Genomic DNA, 17,606 nt, shown 5'->3' with positions numbered 1-17,606 from the left:
TCAAGGTGGGTGTAACGTAGGAGAACGCTTCCCAAAACTTGAATAGTAGATACTTGACCTGAAAAACACAACAAAAAAAGGACAAAACAAACAAATAAGATCAAATGCAAAGAATGAGGGTTGCCTCCCACAAGTGCTAAGTTTAAAGTCTTCAGCCAGACTTTCCATTGTAAACGATCATTACCTCGGATAACTTGGATCCTCCAAAAGTGTTGTCTCAATCTCCGGACTCTTCAATTCCAAGAATGGTTTTAGCCTCTGTCCATTCACTTTGAAAATGCTACCATTCTTTGGATTCTCAATCTCAATGGTCCCATGAGTAAAAACCTACCGAATGATAAATGGGCTTGTCCATCGAGATTTTAGCTTGCCTGGGAAAAGATGCAAACGTGAATTGTAAAGAAGGACTTTCTGACTAGGCTCAAAAGATCGTCTCAAAATGCTCTGGTAATGAGCTTTCTTCATCTGTGCCTTGTATGACCTTGCACAATCATATGCATCATTTCTCAGCTCCTCTAATTCATTGAGTTGGAGCTTCCTTTGTGAGCCAACCTTCATAAGATTGAAGTTCAGCTGCTTGATGGCCCAATATGCTCTATGCTCCAACTCCACTGAAAGGTGACATGCCTTTCCATACACAAGACGATAAGGTGACATCTCAATCGGAGTCTTGAATGCTATACGGTATGCTCATAGTGCATCATTCAACTGCAGAGACCAATCTTTTCTAGACGTGTTCATCGTCTTCTCCAAAATGTGCTTGATCTCTCGATTTGAATTTTCCACTTGTCCACTCGTCTATGGGTGATACGGGGTGGGAACCTTGTTTGTGATGAAATAGTTCTTCATCAACTGCTCAAAAATCCTGTAGCAAAAATGCTTGCTTCCATCACTTATGATTGCTCGAGGGGTGTTGTGCAAATTTATTTAACTCGTAAGTGCACGAATCAATTGTAGTTAATGGATTGCAAGTGCGAGGTTGAACCCACAGGGAATTGTATTCTTGAAAGAAATTTTAAATCTAAATTAATTAAATCCTAATCTAGTTCCAAAAAGGGTTTTGATTTTGGTTTTAAAAATTAAAAGACAAACATAAACTAATTAAAATAAACTAAGAGATAAAAGACTAAGGTTTGGGAATTCACATTCATCGAATCATAACAACATACTTCCATGTTTATCAATATTAATCTGAAGTTCTCACAATTAAAATCTTAGATATGTTTTACTATGCTTCAAACAATTAATCAAAGTCATCCCATGTATCCATTCATTGCACAAATCACAAGAGGAATCCAATATCAATTAAATCATTAGATGTATCCGTAAATCACAAAAGATATCCAATCTTAATTGAAACACCAAATGTATCCGTAGAACAAATCACAAGGGATATCCAATTATTTAGGCAAATAAAATTAAACAATCAATTATGTGAAATTATTTTAAATCATCAAGTGTATCCTTGAATCACAAAAGATATCAAAGAATCACTTCACACATTGAAGAGAAGTAAAACAATTGAAATATTAAACTCAATAAAATCAGATAAATAAAGACTTACATGAAAGTATTGATGTTCTTCATCGGTGAGGCTTCATCCCCAACCTTAGTTGGGAATTTAGCTCCACATAAAAATAAAACCTAAATCTAAAGAAAACCGAAACTAAAAAGAGAAAAACTGTAGAATTTTGCTATCTAGAATTCTATATCTTTTCTTGAATGCAAAGAAGTCTATTTATAGGCTTAGGGAAGTCCTAGAAACCCTATTAAATCTAGATAATTCGAAGGTCTGTCTCCCAGTCAAAATAGAAGTCTGAAATCGGAATAGAATTCGTCTAGATTTGTGTCTTTACTTGCGGGGCAATTTTGGCATAGTAACCATCCGAATTAGGAAATCCTCTTTCACAACGAATTGTAGTATTTTGCGTTAGCTTTCCAATTCCGCTTGAATCACTTCAATTCGATATTTGAGTGGAAAGTTATGGTCAAAATACTGAGACATGTACATAATCTGAATTTGAATCCGGTCCGAAATCTTATCCAATCTGATCTTTTATCCAATTTAATCTGATTTAACCTTTTTCTTGGATTTGGTTAAACTTAACTACATCATCTAGATCTTCTCAAAGTTGGCTTTCTTCCAAACTTTGCATTTTTCCCTTTAAATCTGTAGTTTTTCTTTAATGACCTACAAAACACTAAAAACACAAAACTAACACAAAATATTAAATATTGACACAGCTAAAGGATTAACTAATGTAAATAAAGGGGTCCAAGTATGCAATATTTGGTACTTATCAAGGGGTACCAAAACGAGCAAAGATAGTGTCCTTCAAAAACTGGACCACAACTCTGTGGTCATTGGTCTTGCATGCAACAACCTCCACCCATTTGGACACATAGTCAACAGCAACAAGAATGTACAGATAGCCAAACGAGTTTGGGAAAGGTCCCATAAAGTCAATGCCCCACACATAAAAAATGTCCAAAACCAAGATAAGATTGAGGGGCATAGGGGTGAAAAGGTGGTTGCGGTTAGCGGTTAGTGGCTAAAACCGCTAACTGCAACTCCCTAGGCAGTTAGTAAATTCTACTAACTGCCTCCGCTAACCGCTAGGCGGTTAACCGCCTGGTTAGCTGTAAACCGCATCCGACTAACCGCTTTTTTTTGGGCTAGTTTTGGGCCTAATTTGTTGGACCAGTTTTGAGAATTAGGCTATTGTTTTGGCTTACTTCAAACGTTTTTTTTTTTTATTTTTTTTTCGTGGCCATTTTAACATTAAAAATTGCTATATACCACAATTTGGGCCTAATTGCTACAAAGGGAGCCCATAGTGAAGGAGCCCAAAAGTAATTAATAATTAAAACATAATCTAAAACATTGTAAATAATAAAATTTACAATGAATGCATTTCAACATATAAATAAAATTTCCAAAAACCTTGTAAATAATCTACTATCAATCTTAATTTTATCCGAAGAACACTCAAACATATCCCTTTGCCATAATAACTGCTATTTTCTTCTGCCAATTATAGGTCTCTACTGATCCAATGCTCACTGACTTGCCAACAAAGCCCCTATCAAAACAAAGCTTCATGCAGTTAATCACTAAAACATAATATTAAGGCTTAATCCAAGCAACAACATGTCAACAACAAAGAAACAGAACAAGAAAAAGAAATCCAAATAAAAACAGATCCAACAAAAAATAAATCATAAACAATTATAATGCACCCCTACATGCTAATCATGTGCAGATTTAAACAAAAACCCAAGAAATTGAAGAAATCCCAAAACAAAAAACCTAGGTCTTGAAATATTGAATTAAATTCCAAATGGTGAGAAAACGTTTTTACCTCGTTTAATCGATGAAAATAATCTCAAATCTTCAATAGAGATGGCCAAAATCCTTGTTCAAATCATCCTGCAGATAAAATACCTGAAAACAAGAGAAATATATTTATACCTGAAAACCCAAAATCTTCTACTGATCTGTCTTTTTGGAGAGAGAGAGAGAGAGGCAGGGGCAGGAGACTAGGAGAGGCAAGCGTGAGAGAGAGAGAGAGGCAGCAGGCGTGAGTGAGAGTTTAGGGATAGGGTTGAGGCCTGAAAGAGAAGTATATATATATATATATGACTAAAACGACGTAGTTTTAGTTTAGTTTATAATTATATAATATATTTTTTTGATAAGTAAAAATATTTAAAAATGAAAATAAAACTTAATCGCTGTTTGGAGGAATCGAACACGGGTATCCGGGGTGAAAGAGGAGAATAATTACGACTATTCTACAATGACTTATTTTATATATATATATATATTATATTTAAAGAAAAGCGGTTGGCAGTTAGTGGTTTTCAAAAACCCAATAACTGTTAGGCGGTTAGCAGTTTTTATTAACCGCTTTTAAAAGCGGTTAGCGGTTTTTATCAACCACTTTTAAAAGTGGTTAGCGGATATAGCGGTTACAAAAGCGGTTAGCGGTTCTAAATTGTCACCCCTAGAGGGTCATCATATTCCTCCTAGAAATACTCCCTAACTTTTGGCAACGCTCACAGGCGGCACAATATGCATGAGAATCACGGAACAGGGTAGGCCAATAATATCCACACTGCAAAATATTTGTAGCGGTCTTTCGTGCACTAAAATGGCCTCCACAAGCATGCTCATGACAAAAGGAGATGACATTGGATTGGTCATGCTCAGGTATACACCTCCTAATGATCTGATCGGGACAATACTTGAAAAGATAAGGATCATCCCAGAAAAAGTACTTCACCATGACCATAAGCTTGGACTTATTTTGCCGCGGCATTGGGCCGGTGACAAGATAGTTCACTATATCAGCAAACCATGGTGTAGGACTATGAGCAACGTGCATCAATTGCTCACCAGGGAGGGTCTCAGAGATGGCAGTGACATCTTCACTGAAATCCACAGTCAACCTAAACAGATGATCGACCACCGCATTTTCGGATCCCTTCTTATCCCAAATCTCGATGTCAAACTCTTATATCAGTAGGATCCATCGCATGAGGAGAAATTTAACATATCTTTTGGAGAAAAGATACTTCAATGTTGCATGATCCGAGTAGATAATGACTTTGGATCCTAACAAGTAGGATCTAAACTTGTCCGAAGCAAAAAAGACTACAACAACTCCTTCTCAGTGGTAGAGTAATTGAGTTGTGCATCGTTCAGAGTCCTACTCGCATAGTAGATGACATGGGGGAGTCTATCAACACGTTGCCCCAAAACAGCTCCAACTGCATAATCTGACGCAGCACACATAAGCTCAAAAGGTGCACCCCAGTTGGGTGGCTGAATAATGGGTGTGGACGTCAGAATCTTCTTCAAATACCCAAATGCTTTCTTGCAATCCTCATCAAATACAAATGGGGCCAATAACTTGCACAAAGGACTGGTAAATCTTGCTGAAATCCTGGATGAATCGCCTTTAGAATCTTGCATGGCTCATAAAAGAACGTATCTCCTTCATTGTACGTGGGGGTAGAAGGTTGGAGATCAGATCCACCTTTGCTTTTCCCCGATGAGATGTGACGTCCCTGTTGTGTCAATTTATATTAACTCGCAAGTATACGAATGAATTGTAGTTAATGGATTGCAAGTGGGAGGTCGATGCCACAGAGAATTGTATCCTTGAAATAGCAATTTAAATCTAAAGTAATTAAATCCTAACCTAGTTCCAAAAGGGGTTTTGAATTGGGTTCTTATAATTAAAAGACTAAACATAAATTAAATAAACTAAGTAAATCAATAGATAAAGGTACTAAGGATGCAGAATCCACACTCACAAAATCATAACAACATATTTTATATTCATCACTATTAATCCAAAGTTCTCACAAATTAAATCTTATATATGTTTTACTATGCTTCAAAGAATTAATCAAAACCATCTAATATTTCCATTCATTGACCAAATCACAAAAGGAATCCAAATTTAATTGAAACACCAGATGTATCCGCAGAACAAATCACAAGGGATATCTAATTTTTATGAGTTAAAGCCAAGCAATCAATTATGTGAAATTATCCTAAATCATCAAGTGTATCCCTGTATCACACACTACAAAAAAAATGAATTTTTTTTTGACAGGGTATTTTTGACGTGTTAGGTGGTCTGACATGTCACTAAACTTTATTGACGTGTGTCGGGCATTAAAATTATGGGTGTAAAAAATGGTGGTTTTTTGATGTGTCACTGTTTAACACGTCAATAATTTTTGACGTGTCAAAAAGTGGTACGTGAAAAAAATTTATAATCTTTTTAGGAGGGACAGTTTTACATATTTCTGTCAAATCCTTCTATTATTAAGTACGGCTGGTACCATTTCGATGTGTTTCGATTCTTCCGAACAAGAGAGGTCTGATGCTTTTGAATTCATGTATTAATTCCACTTCCTACTCGCAGAGTCTCTACAGTTGGTTCGAATCAAAGAAATACCCGGTCAGTCTAACTTGAGCTTCGACGGTTATTTTCTAACATGACAAAAATTTCTAACGTGTCAGAAAATGCCACGCCAGTAAATTTTTTGACGTGCTAGGAGTAGCACGTCAGAAAATTTATTGACGTGTCAAATTGCCACGTCAACAAATTATTGACGTGGCAATTTAACACGTCAATAAAATTTCTGACTTGGCAGTACTGACACGTTAGCAAAATTTTTGACGTGCCACTCCTTCCTCGTCAAAATTTTTTCTGACGTGCCACTTCTGGCACGTCAGTAATGGTTGACGTGTCAAGAATGGGACGTCATAAATTTATTGACGTGTCAAACATTATGACACGTCAAAAATAATGGTAATTTTTAAATTTGTTTTTCTGCTTCCCCCTTATATATTTTTTGAATTTTTTCGGGGCTCTACCCGAATTTTGGGTTTAACCTGATATACAATTTACATATGTACTACAATAGAACTATCTATCTATTCATGTAAATAATATAATACATACCCATCAACGTCGATCACAAATATACAAGTTCGTTGTACGTCTAACAAACTATCAACCAAAACCAGCTTCAAGACACAATAAAACTATCTCTGTGGTCACAAATAAAGACATATATCTATATACATGTACAATTACATCAACAAAATACAGATAATGGCCAACAAAGGCATATAGCTACATCAAGAAAACTATCACAAATACAATTACATCAACAAAATAAATTATGTACACAAAGTGTGAATGGCCAACCATTTGTTGCATCCAAGTCATCATCGATATCAATATCATCCTCTCCATAGCCTTGAGCTGCAAATGATAAAACAAACAATCACCAAACAATATTCTAAAATATTATTAAGTCTTAATCATTGAGCAACGTCACTATGTAAACAAAGGTTATCATACTCAACAAATTCAGATTTATATCTACACCCCTAACATATTTTCGTGATCAAATCAAATGGACGTCATATTCTACAAGGACCATAGTGGTCCATCTCATGATACCAAACACTTCAAATGCAAAGCTCTAACCTACATCCACCACCAAACCAACCATGATATAAACCAAATTCAACAGGATTTGCAACATCATTAATGAGAATCACTACAACATATCCAAACTCTAAATTTAGAAGTACACATATATATAGGGACAATTCTAAAACCACATTGACCATTAAAAAATGTCATTTCCTGATTCACTATCGACCGACGATCTCACAATCGCAAAGGCTGGGGAAGCTTTGTCTGGCGCTCCCTTGTATTGAGTCATCTTGGGCGCGGAGCTCGACCGCATCATTTCCTCGAGTTGGTGAAAACGGGCCTCAAGCATTGCTGTCATCTAAGCTTTCTTTTCGACAAGATACGCCACCATTTGAGCCTCATTTTCAGCCAACTGCACATCTTTTGCAGCCATTTGTACAGCCACCTGGTCTGCCACTTGCAGATCTGCACAGCTGTCTGCTCCAGCTCTGCGGCCAACCGAGCATCTGTCTGTGCCCGCTCTGCGGCCAACAGCGCATCCATCTGTGCCTTGTGTTGTGCCTTCTCGACCTTAAGTGCTCTGTTAAGAAGTTCTTGTGAGACCGTGGAGTGCCCGGCGTTCTGTGACCGTACCTGTGACGACGTATAGTATGAGTGTATGGTGCCCCGCACAGGTAGAATATTCGGTCAAACCTGGTGAACTCTACAAGTGTACTCAGGCTTATTTTCAATCGCCTGGGCGTACGCTTCGTTCGGCGCCCACCGGACCATCTCCTTTGTATCGCTCGACGATGCTGCAGGGTCAGTGGGTATAAGCTCCTCCATCCTCTCCTGTATGTTACATTAATTATTGGTGTGTCATACAACTGTTAATCACAAATAAATTATCACACATATATAAGCAAAGTAACATACGAAAGGTGGGTGGAATACACATCTCTCCTTGACTATGTCATTCGGATATCGACCATCCTTCTTATTGTGTGTGCTGATGTAAGACTGTGCTCGTGTAGGAGGAGTACCCACACTTACGGTCTGCCCAATGATAAGTGCTAAAATATTCATATTTTCAGCCCTTAACTTGCATGTTTTAATTATTTGGTTTTAGTTAATTAGGCCATTTTAATTCCTTTTTGTGTTTTTCATGTTTTTACAGGCTTTTGGAAGAAAATGAAGTAAAACTGGGTGATTTGGGCATAAAGAGAGAAGATGGAAAAAGTTGGAACTCCCTGATACTGCAATCAATCGCAGGGTACCTGCGATCGAGCGCAGTACCCGAGAGGACATAGCACAAAGCAAGCCAAGAACGATCGAGCGCATGCCAGAAGAAGGGTCGATCGCAGGTCTGCGATTGAGCACACACGGGCTGCGATCGAATGCGCCCGTGCGCAGGAGACAAACCAAGGTGGCGGCTAAGATGTCCCTATTTCCATATTAGGGTTTTCCAACTCCCAATTGTAATAGGATTGAAACCCTACGAAATTCCTAGGGTTTACTACTTTTCCAAGGATTTCTAAAGCCTATAAATAGACTCTTAAGCCTTTAGAATAGAGGACGCTTGAGAAGGAGAAGAAGAGGAGCTCTTGAAGTTCAAGTCTCGGGTTTATTCTTTTCTTTTCTTTTATTAAGATGTTTAACATTAATTTTATGTGTAGCTAATTTATTTAGTAGGGCTAGATTGAAGCCCTAGTTATGTTTAGTTAACATTTCAATATTGGCGCCTTTGTGATGGTTATGTTATGCTATTTAACTTGGTTAATTCTTGCTTTCATGAATTCCTCATATGTGTGTGCCTGATCAACATATGCATGTGGTATGGACTAGTTAATTAAATCAATTTGGATGATCGAGTCCTGGGTTTAATGTAAGTAACAAAAGAAATCCACACCGGGTTCTTAGGTTAATCAACATGGGAAACCGGGAGTAGACACCCATGCCATAGGCCTCATGTGTTTGTCGATTTTCACAGATTCATGCTTTCTTAAAGAACAACTTAGTAGACACCCATACTAAATCCTTTAAGAAAGAAAAGAATTAGAGTAGACACACATGCCTAATTCATTGCTTAGGGAAATCAATAGCTTAAGGAGTAGACACCCATACCTTTAGGTTGGCAAACATTAAGTATGCATAAAATGATCAAAGTATTGGCATATTATTATATTAGCTAGATATAATTAGTGGTGGATATCAAAGCCCTACCTTTTATTATCATCACTTTAACAATCAATCTTTGTTTTTACTTAAGGAATTTATTTTTAAAACATAAATTCAACAATCCTGGTGGGAATGATCCTGTACTTGCACCATATACTACTATATTGACCTTGTGCACTTGCAAGTAAAACGTACAATTATTCACCTATTCATTTAGGTAGATAATTTGCACAACACCCAAAAAATAAAACATACAGATATGTTTTTTTTTATATATATAATATCAAATTTTTACATCTATAAGTATAGGGTAAATTACACACATACCTCCTCATGTGTCACCTTGGCATAGCTCTTCGACTCGGTGCAATGGGGCGTATTGTTCAATGCTCGCAATCGCTTCATATGCGCAACATACTCCTATACAATTAACACTGTTAATATGTTAATACTAACATAATTACAATTAATGAAACTACATAAAATTATAGTATAACTCATGACCTACTTGGTTCTTCTTGCTACACCATTTGTCCAACAAGATCTCCAAGTTGAAGGGGTCATACTTGGAGAGCCTTTCTTGCCCCACTCTCGCCTGTACGGTATCCGGAGTATCGTCCGGCTGAATGGCAAGATCTTTTTTTAACTCGTGCCTCCAAGTCCTCAGCTTGGTGCCTATATCTCGAAACACGTCATTCTTTACGGCAACCATATTGCACTTGGGCGGGACGAAAAAGTCTACCTACACAAGTTCAAAATTGATAAATTAAAAAAACCAAAATATATGTGTATATGTATATACATATAAACACACACACATATATGTACAACTTAGAGCGTATATATACATGCATTAGGAGTGTTTGACATAATAAAATACACATGCTATCGTATAACATCTAGTTAAAACATACCATTGAAGCGTCACATATATCCTCCTTCGTACGCTTTGGTACCTTTGTCTAGTTGTCCCGTATTCGGACATAATTCCTACTCCTTACGATCTTACCGGTCATTTGTCTAAACCTCATAGCGCTAAATCCTATGGGCTGCCATGAAGTATTGTACTCGAGTACCATCCTTTTCTCGGAGGGAACCCTGGCAACCTGTGCGAGTCGTTAATGGTGAACACCTCTAAACAGGTGTTTCTATCGGGATCGATACCTAACAGATTAATAATTACCGAAATAAGTTATTTCAAATTGAATACTAACTACAAATAATTAAGACTTATATGTTTGTATTTTGGGCATATACACTTACTTATCGTCCGGACCTGGCAAGGGACTAATCGGCCGGCTGGAGCAGTGTCATTGGGCTGCGAGTCATCTATGACACTTGTACCACCAGTCATGTCTTCTGGGGCTGTGTCTCACTATAGTCCGTACTTGCGCTAGGTTGGCCGTATAGCCGCTCCACATGGCCATGAGAACTCAGCCCTAACTCGTTGTACATCGGCCAGCGAGTTGGATGAAATGATGCATCTGTGTCGTACAGAGATGACTTAAGCCGATACCCCATCTGGGCCAAGTCTGTCATTCCGTATGGATTGGGGACAATGATCTCTCTTCCACATCACCTGGAAGTAATGGTCGATTCCTGTCTTACTGCCTCATAAGCTGAGCAACACCTTGTTGCTCGCTGCCATCAAGGTGGTTCGATGGAGACCCATGCGACATAGACTGCCGCACAGAAGACGAGGGCTGTTCTGCAAAAATCTACCTAAATTGATAGGTGAAAAATTGTACATTTTACTTGCAAGTGCACAAGGTCAACATAGTTGTATATGGTGCAAGTACAGGATCATTCCCACGAGGATTGCTGAATTTATATTTAAAAATAGATCCCTTAAGCAAAAGCAAACAAAGATTGATTTTTGAAGTGATGATAATAAAGGGTAGGGCTTTGATATCCACCACTAATTATATTTAGCTAATATAACAATATACCATTGCTTTGATCAAGTTATGCATATCTAATGTTTGTCAACCTTAGGGCATGGCATATACTCCTAAAGCTATAGATTTCCCTAAGCAACAAGTTAGGCATGGCATCTACTCTAACTCTTTTCATTTCTAAGGGATTTAGCATGATTTATACTAAGTTGTTCCTTAGGAAAGCATATGTTCTATGGAAATCGACAAACACACGAGGCCTAGGGCATGGCATATACTCCCGGTTCCCCATGTTGATTAACCCAAGAACCCGGCGTGGATTTCTTTTGTTACTTATGTTAAACCCAGGACTTGGCCATCCAAATTGATTTAACTAACTAGTCCATGCCACATGCATATGTTGATCAGGCACACACATGAGGAATTCATGCAAGCAGGTATTAATAAAGTTAAATAGCACAACAAGATCATCACAAAGGCGCCAATATTGAAATATTAACAAAACATAACTAGGGCTTCAATCAAGCCCTACTAATTAAATTAGCTACACATAAATTTGACGTTAAACATCTTCATAAAATAAAAGAAAAGAAAGGAAAATAATAAATCCGAGACTTGAACTTGAAGAGCACCTATTCTTCTCCTCCAAGCGTATCTATTCTAGAGGCTTAAGGGTCTATTTATAGGCTTTAGAAGTCCTAGACAAAGTAGTAAACCTAGGAAATTTGTAGGGTTTTGAGACCTATTACAAATTGGAATTGGAGAACCCCAATATGGAAATATTGTCAATCTAGCCGCCACTTGATAAGCCTTCTGTGCACGGGTGCGCTCGATCACAGCCCATGTGCGCTTGATCGCAGGTCTGCGATCGACCCTTCTTCTGTCATGTGCTCGATTGCTCCTGGCTTGGTTCGTGCGGTGTCTTCTCTGGTACTACGCTCGATTGCAGGTACCCTGCGATTGATTGCAGTGTCAGGGAGCTCCAATTTCTCCATCTTCTCTTTTTGAGCCCAAATCACCTAGTTTTACTTCATTTTCTTCTAAAAGCCTGTAAAAATATGAAAAACACAAAAAAGAATTAAAACAGCCTAATTAAGTAAAACCAAAGGAATAAAATATACAAGTTAAGGGCTGAAAATATGAGTATTTTAGCACTTGTCAAGGGCCTTCGTCCTCTTGTCTTCCCCTAGTACTCATGGCAACCTGCGAAAAATAACACGCACCCAATTAATTACATATACAATGTATGAAATATTTACTACCATATATAAATGACTCACATATTAAAAATAGGATATATATATATATATATATATATATATATATATATATATATTTATTCTATCACATACGCTTAGTTTGGATCTAAGTTGGGTCTGACGTATTCGATATGATCTTGCGGATCGTGATCAATATTACTAGTCAATAAGAATGGCTCACACTCGTGGTAGTTGGTACATGCATTGTGAGGCCCTTTACCCTGACCAACGTCGTATACGTTTCTAGGTTTAGTTCTTACGGGTCCCTATCAACTTGTACGTAAAATACCTGGTCAACTTGTGAAGTTAGCACATACGGCTCATCAGTAATCAGCACTCCCATATGGACAAGGTTTTTTAAGTAGACAAGTATTATGCCATACTCGTCCACCTTAGAACCCTTATCCCTCGTGTTGTCCACCCAATCACACTTGAACGTAATATGCTTAGTCTAGTCGTAGTATTGAATCTCAAGTACTTCCGTTAACTTCCTGTAGTACATTTCGCCATCAACAGTCGGCACAATAACCTCGCTGTTCCGAGTCCTTTTTTTGGTATCATATGTAATAGTGTGAAACAACTTGCCGTTAACCATATATCTATTATATCTGACTGCTGACTCCCTCGGCCCTCTACAATGCATTACCAATTTGTCACAAAGTTCCTTCCTGCATCGATCGTCCAATTGATCGACCTGTGAATATGTTACGTACAGTGGAAAACGCAAGGTTAGTTTCTTTAGTTGATTTGAACCAGAAGCAAATATACTCTAACAGTTCTTTTGTTAAACATCAAATTAGTCTTACGTAGTCATGGTACAAGTTGATTGAACATACATATGCTAGTGAAGGACCTCAACTTACGTCCGTAGTTGAAGGCACTCGTCTAAGTTAAACATAATATACCAGTGAATCTGTGTCATTGTGATTCGATCGAGTCTGACTTGTGTTCCATGTCCCTTTGAACCATCCAGATTTCTTTGTATCCTATTATTAAATGTTGGTGCATTATCTAAATATCTTGAACAGAACGTCATCAACTCAGTTGCTATGTAGCCCTCCGCAATGCAGCCCTTAGGAGCTGCTTTGTTACGCACATTAGATTTGAACACTCCAAGGCTCCTAAATATGAACATCGATCAGCCAATCAGTTCAGTTAGTAATTGTCTTGTATTAGAGTGAAAAATAAAAATCAGGAATATCTGTAAACAAATTTTACCTCTCTCCCGGATACATCCACCTATACTATATCGGTCCACCGAGTCAGCATTCACAGACAAGATGCACGACCACATGAACCATGCTGGTAAAAGAGCCGGGGGAGAATACCTGTTCCATCTTGGACAACGTGATACAGACGTCACCCTACAGTAGGTCAATATCCTCTTGTGTCAATCTTGTTGAACATAGGCTCCTGAAGAATGCAGACATCTCAACAAGAGGTCTAACCACATTATCTGGAAGTGATCCACGTAATGCAATAGGTAAAAGTTGTTGTATCAGTACGTGACTGTCATGACTCTTTAACCCCGATATCGTACGGTCCTTCAGTCGTACACAACGGAAAATGTTCGAGGCATATCCGTCGGGCACCCTTACATTTCGTAGCACTTTCAAGAAATGTGTTTTATTATCCTTGGACATCATGTGGGAAGCTTGTTGTATATAGGTCTTACCATCCTCGCCAGTGTAGGGATGAAGTATGTCTCAAACCCATTTCTTGCAAGTTTGTGCGGGCTTGGAGGCTGTCCTTCGTTTTCCCTGAAATGTCCAGTATTGTACCAAGTATATTGTCCATCACGTTTTTCTCTATGTGCATGACATCAAGGTTATGCCGCAATAAATTATCTTTCCAATACGGTAACCTAAAGAAAATACTTTTCTTCTTCCACACTACGTTATCAGTATTTGTCTTCGGCTTATTTCCTTTTTCTTTATCATCCGGCCTTGCCTTACTGACGTTCTCATCCCTAAACACCATCCCTTCTAATTGGCTCAGGATTTCATCTCCACTTGGCACATCAGGGGCACCTTCTAGTTCTTGGTTGCCGTCAAATATTCTTTTGTGCCACCTCCACGGATGATCCATGGGCAAGTATCCTATGCCTCATAAAACACCATTTATGGCCGTGTGTTTAACCATTTTGACCTTGTCGAGTGCATACAGCAAGGACATGCCTTCTCACCCCTAGTAGGCCATCCGAAAAAATCTGCGTATGCTAGGAAGTCATTAATTGTCCACATCAACTGCGCTCACAGCACAAAATTATTTTTCTTTGAGACATGATATGTGTGTACCCCTACATTCCATAGTTCTTGTAACTCCTCAATTAAGGGTTAAAGGTAGATATCTATATCCATTCCTGGTAAACTTAGGCTCGGGATAATCAGGGATAGTATGAAAAACGTTTGTTTCATGCACATCCAAAGAGGCAAGTTGTACGGTACAAGCATTACAAGCCAAGTGCTGTGGGATGTGCTCATGTTCCCAAATGGATTAATTCCATTCGAGGTTAGTCCAAGCCTTACGTTCCTGCTGTCCACTGAAAACTCCGGATGTAAATTGTCGAGACTTCCATGTTTTGCCGTAGGCTGGATGCCTCAATACGCCGTCCTTAGTGCAGCCTTCTGCATACCACCTTATATAGGGTGCAGTATGCTCTAACATAAACAACCTCTGTAGTCGTGGTATGAGTGGAAACCACCGCAACACTTTCACTGGATGTTTCTTACTCGACGATATGGGTTGACCATCCTCATCTAAATGGATTGCATCCTTCCATTTAGATTTTTCACAGATGGTACATGAATCTAACTCCTTATTGCCCTTTCAGAATAACATACAGTCATTACGACACATTGGAATCTTCTCATACCCGAGTCCCATGTCCTATAGAAACTTTTTTGCCTCATATGTATTACCTGGCAAAGTTTCATCACTCGCAAGCAGCAACTGATTGATGAACTCAAGTAAAGACGTGAATATCGCGTGACTAAGTCCACCAACGCACTTCAAGTTGTACAGGTGTATAGTTGCACTCAGTTTGCTATCTTTGGTCCCAGTATGAAGTGGTTTCTCCGCCTTTTTAGGAAGGTCATAATACTTTAGTGCGTCACCTTCAGCGGCTTCTTGGTTCACAATTTCTACACCTCCTTGCACCACGACCTGAGGCTCACAATTGTCTTCCCTAATTTCGTGCATGCCGAATAAATCACGCAACATTACGTGCATGTCTCCACCCTGATTTGTGCTTGCACCCGCATCTGCGGCCGAGCAATTCGAATTAGAGCCTGTACCAGGACCCTGTACATGCTTTTCACCGTGATAGTACCAGAGTGTGTATTTCGGCATTATTCCTTTACCCTATGTCAAGGGTTGAATACGAAACTTGACGGGTGGCGCCGGTTATTTCGACAAATCTTACAAGGGCAATAGATGAATCCATTAGGGGTTCTACAGTTACTAGCTGCAAACTCTACGACCAATCTACACTAATCTCTGTATTCCCTCGTACCACTAGATTGTCATCCAACTCTTGTCCATTTTTTCTCTACGTACATTAGGAGCAAATATATAAGACTGGAAAAATGTAAACCTATATATATATATATATATATATATATATATATATATATATATATATATATATATGTGTGTGTGTGTGTGTGTGTGTGTGTGTGTGTGTGTGTGTGTGTGTTTATATTTTTTATGTGAAAATGCAACTCTCAATTAATTAACAAATATAATAAATATTCATGGATATGCATTTGTTATATATGAGGATAGTACCAAAATGTGTATTTTTAACATTTACCTAATCTAAGTAATCTTGAAAAGAAAAAAAAAAAAAACTCAATCCAAATTTAAATGCATTTTTGGTGGAGACCCTAAACAAAATAATTCTAACTAGGTTATTTTGTAAGGTTTTTCTATAACATCTATCTAGGTTCTTTATGGGGACCTAAAATGTAACTCTCAATGCAATATTATGAACAAATTGTCATATATATATATATATATTAAAAGTGACATAAAATAATAATAAGGTAATGTGTTTATCACGAGATTGTTGCTGCTTCTTATGTATCCTTATGATCAGCCAGGTGTTGTCATGATTGTTAAGCTTTCTCAATATATCTGTTGATAAATCTGTTCTAATAAGAATTAAGCAGGAGGCCAGGAAGAAAAAGATAGAGATATATATAGCTGAAAAAACATAAAGAAAAGTGAAACAGATGGGATAGGCCGGTGTGATGGTCAATATAATTCATTACTTATAAAGTTAGTACAAAATTCAACATATAAAAGACAAACTTGTCTCATTAATCTTTTCATGATAAGACCTGATCATCTGGCATTTACTGCAACTCATTTTCATCTAATTTTCAAAACTTTATTGAACTTCTATTATGAGGTAAACACAGCTTTAACGAGGATTTTAAGGCATTAACTCTTCGATCAACAAAAGTTCTTTAAAACCCTTGGAATGGATTTCTAGAGAGGCGGTTTTCATAAAAACAAAGTTTTTTTTTTTTTTTTTTTTTTTTTTTTTTTTTTTTTTTTTTCAAACTGTATGTTTTTTTTAACTCAATCTATATATTAAAGTGACATATGTCCTCATTACGTGCGATCTAAGAATAGAAGTCAGTTTAATATTTCTCAAACTCAGAAAAAAAAAAAAAAAAAAAAAAAAAAAAACTTTGTCCAATCACAAATGCTATTTTTAAGTCTGGTTCCTGTCTAGTTCTTGTGTAAATTGGTTGAATCCAAACATAAGGCTTCCTCAACATTTTAGATACGCCAAAAGAAGAAGGAAAAAGAAAAGAAAAGTGGGAATTAGACAAGGAAAACATTAGTGGCCCCATAGAGATCCCCATCAAGCAAACAGAGGAAGAAGTATCTTTTGGTTGGACATACATATTTAAACCCTAATACATAGCAAGTACCAGCCTAAACATCCTTAGACACATGTCCTACACTGATAGATGTATTAATTATTTTTGGAATTATTTTCAGAAATTAATTAATTAGCCAAGTTCCACTTGATTATTTGGCTTGGGCAGTACAGAAATGTGGGGCTAGATGGGCCTTGATTTTCTTATCAAAACCCCTAATTTCTTTGCAGAGGTCTTTTTCCAATTAATTTATTTTTGTCCAAACCGCAACTCTCACTCTCTTTTTAAACACCCTCTTCCTCCCTCTTCAACTTCCACTCTAGCCGTTGATAGTAAGGGGTTGCAAGAAAGCAAAGCACTGAGCTTCAGCAATGTCTACCAGAAGATCATCATCAAGAACTTCAAATGCCATAGAGGAAGAGATTAATG

At 37.7% G+C, this 17,606-nt stretch overlaps 1 protein-coding gene and 1 pseudogene across 1 annotated transcript; both read right to left on the bottom strand.

Annotated features, from left to right (window-relative positions):
• On the bottom strand, nucleotides 1–4,978 carry LOC148583355 (uncharacterized). Its single transcript, XM_088511375.1, has 6 exons — nucleotides 4,717–4,978; nucleotides 4,166–4,516; nucleotides 2,312–2,416; nucleotides 409–677; nucleotides 185–327; nucleotides 1–58 (listed from the first exon to the last, which is right to left on the bottom strand). Exons 1-6 carry the CDS (start codon nucleotides 4,976–4,978, stop codon nucleotides 1–3), a joined length of 1,188 nt encoding a protein of 395 aa, XP_088367501.1.
• A 1,574-nt stretch (nucleotides 4,979–6,552) lies between these two features.
• LOC148583354 (uncharacterized) lies at nucleotides 6,553–15,633 on the bottom strand (annotated as a pseudogene).
• Between the last annotated feature and the right edge of the window lie 1,973 nt (nucleotides 15,634–17,606).

This window comes from Corylus avellana, chromosome 10, assembly GCF_965113065.1.
Source record: "Corylus avellana chromosome 10, dhCorAvel1.hap1.2, whole genome shotgun sequence".
Taxonomy (NCBI): Eukaryota; Viridiplantae; Streptophyta; class Magnoliopsida; order Fagales; family Betulaceae; genus Corylus; species Corylus avellana.
Note: the sequence above shows the minus strand (reverse complement) of the source record. Positions and strands in the feature narration are given on the sequence as shown.